The sequence below is a fragment of the Amblyraja radiata genome, chromosome 13 (genome assembly GCF_010909765.2).
Source record: "Amblyraja radiata isolate CabotCenter1 chromosome 13, sAmbRad1.1.pri, whole genome shotgun sequence".
Lineage (NCBI taxonomy): Eukaryota > Metazoa > Chordata > Chondrichthyes > Rajiformes > Rajidae > Amblyraja > Amblyraja radiata.
The window spans coordinates 18,330,175-18,340,465 of NC_045968.1; the positions used below are offsets into that span (position 1 = coordinate 18,330,175).

Sequence of the window (10,291 nt, forward strand, 5' to 3'; positions counted from 1 at the left end):
TCACGGGGAGAACGGACAAACTCCACACAAGCAGCAGATCAGGATGAAACCCGGGTCCCTGGCGCTGAGGCAGCAGCTCCTCCATCTAGCGGCGCCGTTCATTCGCGGCCGGACAACGCGGCCGGACAGAGAGCGAGGGACCGGTCCAGGCTCCCGGCCAATCAACGCCTCGCCTGCCGCTCCCGATCTAGATCCTGGCTCCGGCTCTTGGTCCTGACTCCGGCTGTGGGACCGGCTCTCGGTTCGAGTCTGTCTTGGTCGTGTTCAGGTAAGTGAGACGTTACATTCTGTTCACATTTGCCGAGAGAATTTATTTCAAGGTTTGAGTCCTGAAATCAGAAAGTTACTGAACAAGGTTGAAACAAAGAACTGCAGATGCTGGTTTACTAAAGACGAAGAGTGCTGGAGTAACTCAGAGAATCAGGCAGCATCCGTGGAGAACATTCGGGTAGGGACGCTTTTTCTGACTGATTGTGGCGGGACTGAGAGGGAGCAGGGCAGGACAAAGCGGGGCAGGTTTTACTGCAATTCCGCGGCTCCGGGACCGCGGCTGAGCGACGACTGTGCTGCGAACTTTGTGAAATGTTGCACAGACCATTCTGTCAAACCTGTAACCTTTCCTCGCGTTTTTCGTGGACTACTGCTGGATTAATGGTGTTAACTGTACAGTGCTACCTGGAAGTGTCACGCCAGTAAATTTTCCAACGCCGGCAGGTCAGAAGTCGCAGCCACAGAACTGGACCGTATCACAATGCTGACACAAAGTGCTGGAGTAACAGAGGCTCGGGCAGCATCTCTGGAGAACATGGATAGTTGATCTAGTTTAGTTTAGTTTATTGTTACGTGTGCCGAGGTATGTACAGTGAAAAGCTTTTGTTGTGTGCTGTCCAGTCAGCGGAAAGACAATACAAAATTACAAGAGAGACATTTACAGTTGTCAGAGTCTTTCCAGTGTACAGATACAGTCTTATTTACAGTGTACAGATACAGTCTTATTTACAGTGTACATATACACTACATCTGCAGGTCTATGTGTCTCCGTCATTACAATTGGATGGTGTCACTAACCAGAGAGACAAATGAGAACGACACGGCATGCACACAGTAGACCGTTATTGGCCATTCCAATGACTCTCATTTAAACCAGGCAGTGGCACTAATAATGACAGAGACGATGAGGAATTAATATATTGTGTCTTGGTTATGTCTGGAAGATGCTGTTGATTGAGAATCTGGTGGTGGAAACAGCTGGGTCATCAACTGAGAATTAGATAAACATATGGTGAATAAACCGTGATGCATGATGGTAGGGTCTTTATGATACGATAGAACTTTATCCCAGGAGGGAAAATGGTCTAAATAAAGTTCTATCGTATCGTAAAGACCCTACCATCATGCGTGTACGGTTTCGTCACCGTATGTTAAAATATCATCCAGGCCACACCAGCTGCTAACTTTGTGCATGGAGAGTCCTGGATCAGATCGAATGTCCATTGGAGGTGCCCTGAAGTTAGAGGTGGACGGGTGGGTGGAGCGACGTAGCCCCGATAGTCACTCTAAAGTAGTGTTTGGTTCAGTTATTTGCAATCAAAGAGCAACAAGTAGTATTTGTTGACGTTCGAGGAGCAACCAGCACAAATTGACAGAAGCACTGAAGTATCCATGCGGGCGTGTCGACACGTTTTGACACAAATTGCAAAAAATATGTCAGCAAGGCGGCACGGTGGCGCAGCGGGTAGAGCTGCTGCCTCACAACGCCAGAGACCCGGGTTCGATCCTGACTACGGGTGCTGTCTGTACGGCGTTTGCACGTTCTCCCCGTGAACTGCGTGGGTTTTCTCCAGGTTCTTCGGTTTCCTCCCACACTCCAAAGAAGTGCAGGTTTGTAGGTTAATTGGCTAGGTATAATTTCTCTAGTGTGTGTAGGATGTAGTTGAAGCAGGGACTATCCCAATATTTAAGAAGCAGTTAGACAGGTATATGAACCAAACGTAGGCAGGTGGGACTATTGTCGCTGGGTTGGCTGGTGTGGGCAAGTTGGACCTAAGGGTCTGTTTCCACACTGTATCACTCTATGACTCTATGAACATAGAATAGTACAACTCTGGCATTCCAGAGAAAACAATCCAAGTCTGTCCAAACTCTGGCCTGTTAGTCTGACTTCTGTGGTAAGTAACATTTTAAGAGTCCATTATTGAGGATGAGGTTTTGGGGTACTTGGTCGCACATGATAAAATAGGTCGAAGTTATAGGGCGATCTCGCCTGACAAATCTGTTGGATTTTTTGAGGAAGTAACAGGCAGGACAGACAAAGGAGAGTCAGTGGATGTTGGTTACTTGGATTTTCAGAATGCCTTTGATAAGATGCCGCACGTGAGGCTGCGAAACAAGATAGGGACCCATGGTATTAGAGACAAGGTACTGGCATGGGGACTGCTGTGGCAGACAACAAGGTGTGGGAATAAAGGGGGTCTTTTCTTGTTGGCTGGCGTGTAGATTTGTTACAGAGGAGGGTCTAGGGTATAATAAAGATACGTGCGAGGTAGACAGTCAGAACGTTTTTCTCACTGTGGAAATGTCTAGCACTAAAGGGTAAAGCTGTAAGGTTATAGAGAGAGTAGTGGGTGTTATATTCCGGACCCCCTGAGTTCCTCCAGCACTTCGTCTTTTGCTTCGGTTGCTTCTGACTCTACAGGAGCTTTCTTGAGCTGCAGAATCATGAGAAAAGGCCTAATCATGTTGCAGCTGGAATTAGTTTTAAAAAATCAACCGTCCACTCTCCGAAGTCCAATGGCGGAAGCATATTTATGTCTCAGTGTGTGTGAAGCTGAGGAAATTGTCATCTTGCAGCTCAGAATGATCAGTTATTATGGAACAGGTGTGCTTGTGGTAATCTCAGAGCACTCTTTACCATACCACCATTCAAAGTGCTGGAGTAACTACTTGCTTTGTGTCTATCTTTGGTATAAACCAGTATCTGCAGTTCCTTGCTTCGACAAGCACCATCCTTTTTCTTAACCACAATTGTTCAGGCCTTTAGGTGGCTGACGATTCAGACTTGTGTACCTCGAAGCATTTGCAGTAAAAGAAAAAGTACATTGATATTATTATTCAGAATTTAGTGTAACTGAGTCTCCGTTGTATGATACAGGCAGGCGTTTCCTCGATGAAAGTTTAATGAGGGAACCTGATAATGAATGGATGATACCAGATACTGGTGACCCCATTCTATAATCATCACTATTTAATTTATGATTGATTGATGGAAAACTAATATTCTTGGGTATGATTATTTACACTTGGAGGTGCCTCGCGGGTACGTGCTCTTACAGTTCAGAGAAACAATTGGGCTCATTCAAAGATAGTGGAATTGATATGGTCTTCTTAAAATAATGTTTAATGCAGTTTGGAAACATTTTAATGACATGTAGCTTATTAATTTCATTTGTTGGGCTTTCTAATCAGTGTAATGATTGCATGACCATAGTTTTTGATCAGTTATATACTCCATCTTCTGCTGCGAGTCTGAAGTTTATTCATTTATCCACTGTTTTTCTGAGCTGTATTTTAATGCTGTTTTAGTGTTCTTGTATTCTACATGGCTTTAACTGTAATCTGGTTATTTTAATTGTGTGGAAAAAATACAATATGCTACATCGCTAAACTCAATTATCCAGGTGTGGTCTCACCAAGACCCTGTACAACTGCAGTAGAACCTCCCTGCTCCTATACTCAAATCCTTTTGCTATGAATGCTAACATACCATTCGCTTTCTTCACTGCCTGCTGCACCTGCTTCCCACTAGATCCTCGGTCCCCTAGTATTTCTGGGAGATTGTTTGTGTCTTCCTTAGTGAAGACAGAACCAAAATACTTGTTTAACTGTTCTGCCATTTCCTTGTTTCCCATTATAACTTCCCTGCCTCTGACTGTAAGGGACCTACATTCGTCTTCATTAATCTTTTCCTTTTTACATACCTATAGAAACTTTTACAGTCAGTTTTTATATATCCTGCAAGCTTTCTTTCATGCTCTTTTTTTGCCTTCTTAATTAACCCCTTTGTCCTCATCTGTTGAGTTCTAAATTTCTCCCAGTCCTCTGGTTTTCTGCTTCTTCTGGCCAATTTCTATGCCTTCTCATTGGCTTTAACACTATCCTTGACTTCCCTCATCAGCCACGGTTGAACCGCCTTCCCAATTTTATTTTTTCGCCAGACAGGGATGAACAATTTCTGGAGTTTAAATCTTCACCAATGCATCTCCACTGTCAACCCTTTAAGTATAATTTGCCAGTCTATCCTAGCCAATTCCCGTCTCATACCTTCAAAGTTTCCTTTATTCAAGTTCAGGACACTAGTCTCTGAATTAACCGTGTCATTCTCTATCCTAATGCAGAATTCCATCATATTATGGTCACTGTTGCCCAAGGGGCTTTGCACAACAAGATCGCTAACTAATCCTTCCTCATTACACAATACCCAGTCTAGGATGGCCTGCCCTCTGGTCGGTTCCTCCACATATTGGTTTAAAAACCCATCCCGTAAACATTCCAGGAAATCCTCCTCCTCAGCACTGTTACCAATTTGGTTGGCCCAATCTATATGTAGACTAAAGTCAACCATGATACCCGCTGTACCTTTGCTACACACTCCCTGCTTTCCTGCTTGATGCTGTCCCCAATCTCCCTACTGCTGTTTGGTGGTCTGTATAATTGCAGTTGTAATTATTTATTAGTCAAGTATGTATACCACTCCAACAAGCATTTTCTGCCCTTGACTATTTCGCAGTTCTACCCAAACCGATTCTACAGCATCCAAGCTAATGTCTCTCCTTGCTATTGCATTAATCTCCTCTTTAACCAGCAATGCCACCCCACCTCCTCTTCCTTTCTGTCTTTCCTTCCTGAATATCGAATACCCCTGCATGTTTTTCTCCCAGCCTTGGTCACCCTGGAGCCACGTCTCCGTAATTCCAACTATATCATATCCATTAGCTACTAATTCATCCACCTTATTTTGAATGCTCCTCGCGTTAAGGCACAAAGCTTTCAGGTTAGTTTTTCTTATCTCCCTTCTACCTTTTGTTTCTGTCCACCTTGTATGGTCCCCTCGTCTCCTTGCTTTGGGTCCCATCCCCCTGACGCGTTAGTTTAAACGTAGTTTTTCCTACACAATCTTACCTGTTAGCTGCACGGATACGTGTCCATGTTGTTGACTCCACCCCCCCCCCCCCCCCCCCCCACACACACTTTTTAGTTTAAACACACCTGTGTAGCACTAGCAAACCTGCCTGGCAGAATGTCAGTCCCCTTCCAATTAAGGTGCAACCCGTCCCTTTTGTACAAGTCACCCCTGCTCCTGAAGAGATTCCAGTGATCTAGAAATCTAAATCCCAGCCCCCTGCAGCAACTTCTCAGCCACATATTCAGATCCCCTAGCTCCCTGTTCCTACCCGCATTATCATGAGGTACTGGTATTGACTCCTAGGAATGTGAAGTTTTCAACCATCTCTACTTCAGCACCATCAATGCAAACTGGGGTATGTGTACTGTGACGAATAAAACTGATTGTATTGTATTGCTTCACTTCCTGAACTTGATCGCTATCTCCTTTGTCTTGCTGATATTGAGAGGAAGGTTGTTGTCTCGACACCAGACACAGGGACTGGATAAGTGAAAAAAGATAGTGAGAACATTTATTTTGTTGGATGAGAACTTGCTGCTTGTGGATGGAGGGGAGGGTGTAGAACGAATCACCTCCTTCACACCCACTTCCCGGAGGTGTTGCCACGTATTTTTAACTCCACCTCATTCATTTATTCCATGATTGTACTTTGACACTTCTGTGTGTTACAGCCTTGCATTGTAGCTGCTCTTCACGTCGTGTTGAGCTGTAATTTCTGTGTGCATGTTGCTTACTCTGAGCTGCACTCTGATGTATCTGACAATTAACTAACCTGAATCTGAAGTGGACAGTGCATGCTTGTGGGACTGACACAGAAAGCTGTGAATGGATGAACAAAAGAAGTGAGGTCAGTGCTTGTCTGGCAGTTAACGGCCTGATGATAACGGGTGGGACGTGGTCATTGGCCTGATGGTCATTGGCCTGATGGTCATTGGCCTGATGGTCATTGGCCTGATGGTCATTGGCCTGATGGTCATTGGCCTGATGTTCAGGGGTGGGATGTGGTCATGAGGGAAGTGTGAGGATTTATCCGATTTCAACAACACCTGCCTTGACCGTGATATTTGTCGGTTACAATTGTTTAGAATGGTTTGGCAATCTTGACGCTTTGTTAATTTGCTGGGTTTTTTTCTCATTCTGAAAGATGGATTTCCACATCTGGTGGGGAAAATGAGCCGGTTGCAGGCAGCTTGGTGCTTATTACCTGCATTGTAAATCCAAACATCAGAGAGCCGGAATGAGGTTTGTTTCATATTGCAGTGAAGGCCTGTTTAAAACAACTAAGTGTGACTGGAACATATCGCACTATGTGATTGTTCTGAAGGAATGGGAACGTGTACAAATAGCCGTCTTGTAACTGTGGCGCTTCCTCATGCGTCTGTTCTAGAGTTGCCCTGTCTGGAGCTTCAGTGCAATTCCCAGGAGAGGGGGGGAGGGGAAGTGGGGGTGGAGGGGGGAGTGGGGAGTGGGGTGAGGGGGGGGGAGGAAAGGGTGGTGAGCAGAGTGGGGTGAGGTAGAAGCTGTGGGCAAAGTGTGAGAATTTGTTAGGTGTGGGGTAGCGTGGATTTGGTCGGGGAGTGTGGGTGAGACAGCTGCACTACCTGCTGCATCACCGGGCAACCACCCGCAGGCACCGTGCAGTGAGGACCTCGACCTCTGCCCCCTCCCATGACAGTCTTAGCTGAGGCACGGGGGAGGCATCATCCTATCCTGCATTGTTGCAGAAACATCCTAATTACAGATCCCCCCCCCGGCTGTTGTTTCTGCTCCTTGCCCACACACCTGAGACACATACTGTGGGGGGGTTTCACCTGCTCCCGCACTGGCAGGTAGCCCCCTCCTCCGGACTTTGAAAGATGCCCAAGGTAGGGGCCATTGGGAGGTGAGTAACTTTCTCTCTCTCTCGCCATCAAACTGCACAGGAATATTTCCCCAAGCACGCTGTCCACAAACACTTGATCATCGATGTCACGTAAGTGCAAAAACCCAGTCTAACTTCCTCCAGTTGATCACATCTCCAGTATACAGCAAATCGGAATGTGTATAAAGTGTGCACCCCATTGGCCTGACATAGCCTGGGGTCTCGATTAGATTAACACAATGAACAGAAAGAATATACGAGCTACGATTATTATAAATGACTTGATGTTTCACTTGCCCTGAAGCTAATGCTTGTTTAAACTCTCAGGACCTCGTGCCAGGTCTGTGTGAGATGCTAAGCAAGCAGGAGAAACTCGGCAATAGCTGGCAAGCTGCTGAGTGCAATGCTGCCTGCAAACTGGAGAGTTACATCACACCAACAAACCTTCAGGAAAAGACCTAGCCAGTAGTGGCAACTCCACACTAGATGAAGCATACACTAGGAATGAAGGTGTCATTGATGGTTCTCAACCTTGACAGAAAGGGCAGTTGTACGATTCTGTAGGTGGAGATGTTGCCACAGTCTGTAGATCCCACTCAGAGTTTAGATCCCACAAGGGCAGTTTGGAGATTTGTATTTCATTTGTTTTGTGTTTGGGATGAAGGGAGTGGACTTGGTCAGTCAACCTGACCATCAGTTTCAATTGGTGATTATTTCCATATGTGTCCTGGACATTTCAATAACTTTGGAACAAAGTGGTGTGATTATTAAATAAAGGAATCTCCTTTTTATATTCATACAGAATATAAGAAATGTGAAGATTGCTTATTCATAGATTTTTTATTGAATTAACTGATTTATCCGAATAATAATTGAATTAATGTTTCTGTTTCAATACTTAGAAACATTCTGAAGAAGATGCATATTAGGGGGAAGAAGCAGTTTAAGGTTTTCTGCCTCATTTCCTTTGTGCTTGTGATAACATTGGCCGTACTGCAGAGAAGCAGCTACACCAAGCAGACGTCCCGAAACATCTCGCGGAGGTTCACTTCCCCAGAGAGAAGATCAGTTGTCAAGTTTCTGAGTTTTCTCACTCCCACGGGAAACTTCTGGAGACCCCAAAAACCCGAGACAACTGCCACAGCAACAATAACAGCAGCAACAAGAGAAACCAAACATTGGGATGTGACAGATGCCAATTGTACTCCTTCTAACTTCACACGCACTGGGTGGTTGAGTGGCTTGGAACCAAATTTTGAACAGTTCCTACGATATAGACACTGTAGGTATTTCCCAATAATTCTCAATCATCCTGAGAAATGCAGTGGTCATATCTACCTTTTGATCATTGTTAAATCCATCATAACGCAGTATGACCGCAGAGAGGTGATCAGGAAAACATGGGGCAGACAAATGCAGTCAGACGGGAAGCAAATTAAAACATTGTTTCTTTTGGGGATTTCATCCACGGAACACGAAGGGTCCCACCATCAAAAGCTCTTGGAATATGAGAATATTATTTACGGTGATATTCTCCAGTGGGATTTCATGGACACTTTCTTCAATCTCACCTTAAAAGAGGTCAACTTTCTCAGGTGGTTTTCGACATACTGTGAGAATGTTGAGTATATTTTTAAAGGAGATGATGATGTGTTTGTGAGCACAGAGAATATTCTTGAGTTTCTTAATGCATCTAACTTTCAGAATCTTTTTGTGGGTGATGTATTGTACAAGGCCAAACCAATTAGAAAGAAGGAAAATAAGTATTACATACCGGAAGGCTTATACAATAAAACTTACTATCCCCCTTACGTAGGGGGCGGTGGGTTCGTGATGTCCGGATCATTGGCACAACAATTATACGTGGTGTCAGAAGGCTTGGAGCTGTATCCTATAGATGATGTGTTCTTGGGGATGTGCCTCGAGCTGTTGGGAATTACTCCTATTAATCATTGTGGCTTTAAGACATTTGGACTTGTAAAAAACAAAAGCAGTAAAATGAATAAAGAGCCTTGTTTTTATCAAAGCATGTTGGTGGTGCATAAACTGCTTCCAGCAGAGCTTCTGGAAATGTGGAAATTAGTTCACAGTAGCATTAATTGTTCCAAGAAAATGCAAATATTATAGACATGTTACAATCCATGATACAGTTGTGTAATTTGTAATGTAAAAGAAGATTCTGTATTAAATACATAATAATCTATTTGAAAAGAATTCCATTTAACTTATTTTTCCATCAACAATGTCAATGTTAATGTTTTTCACTTGTGTGGAATTATGATACACGAATGGCTCCAAAATAGATTTGTATAAGCAGGTATTATTCTTTGTCTAAAGATCTGAATGATGTGAGAGAAAAATGTAACATTTTCATCAATATACGTGGTGCGAATATTTAATGTGAAAATAATTTCGCTATATTGAAAACATCACCACACATCACTATAATGAAAACAAATCTGATTATTGGGACTACAGCATTAAATCGGGTGGGTTTTAACTAAACAGTGGGAGGGTCAACAACAGAGGGGCCATTAAAGGAGGACAGAAGCAAAAGGTAGAAGGGAGAGCCTCTCCCTTCTCATCTATAATAGAAGAGGCTTCTTTAGGGAACGAGGGCTCCCCTCTTCTATTATAGATGAGGCTCTCACCAGGGTCTCTATATCCCGCAGCTCCGCTCTTAATCCCCGTACCCCTACGTAACAAGGGCAGAGTCCCCCTTGTCCTCACCTTCCACCCTACCAGCCGTCGCATACAACATATAATCCTCCAACATTTTCGCCACCTCCAACGGGATCCCACCACTGGCCACCTCTTCCCATCTCCTCCCCTTTCTGCTTTCCGCAGACTGTTCCCTCCGTAACTCCCTGGTCAATTTGTCCCTTCCCACCCAACCCACCCCCTCTCCGGGTACTTTCCCTTGCAACCGCAGGAAATGTTACACTTGTCACTTTACCTCCCCCCTCGACTCCATCCAAGGACCAAAGCAATCTTTCCAGGTGAGGCAGAGGGTCACCTGCACCTCCTCCAACCTCATCTACTACATCCACTGTTCTAGGTGTCAACTTCTCTACATCGGCGAGACCAAGCACAGGCTTGGCGATCGCTTCGCCCAACACCTCCGCTCAGTTCGCACTAACCAACCTGATCTCCCGGTGGCTCAGCACTTCAACTCCCCCTCCCATTCCAAATCTGACCTTTTGTCCTGGGCCTCCTCCATGGCCAGAGTGAATAATAATAATAATAAT

General features: G+C 44.7%; 1 protein-coding gene across 6 annotated transcripts; it reads left to right on the forward strand.

The window, feature by feature from the left end:
- b3gnt7 (UDP-GlcNAc:betaGal beta-1,3-N-acetylglucosaminyltransferase 7) lies at positions 1–9,248 on the forward strand. 6 transcript variants are annotated; one of them, XM_033031355.1, is made up of 4 exons: positions 1–268; positions 5,854–6,029; positions 6,327–6,424; positions 7,946–9,248. In XM_033031355.1, the coding sequence occupies exons 3-4, from the start codon at positions 6,420–6,422 to the stop codon at positions 9,168–9,170; spliced, it is 1,230 nt and encodes a 409-aa protein (XP_032887246.1). In that variant the 5' UTR covers positions 1–268; positions 5,854–6,029; positions 6,327–6,419; the 3' UTR covers positions 9,171–9,248. The 6 variants fall into 6 exon arrangements, with proteins under 6 accessions (XP_032887246.1, XP_032887247.1, XP_032887249.1 ...); XM_033031356.1 differs by lacking the exon at positions 5,854–6,029; XM_033031357.1 differs by lacking the exon at positions 6,327–6,424 and having other exon boundaries at positions 3–268.
- The last annotated feature ends 1,043 nt before the right edge of the window (positions 9,249–10,291 follow it).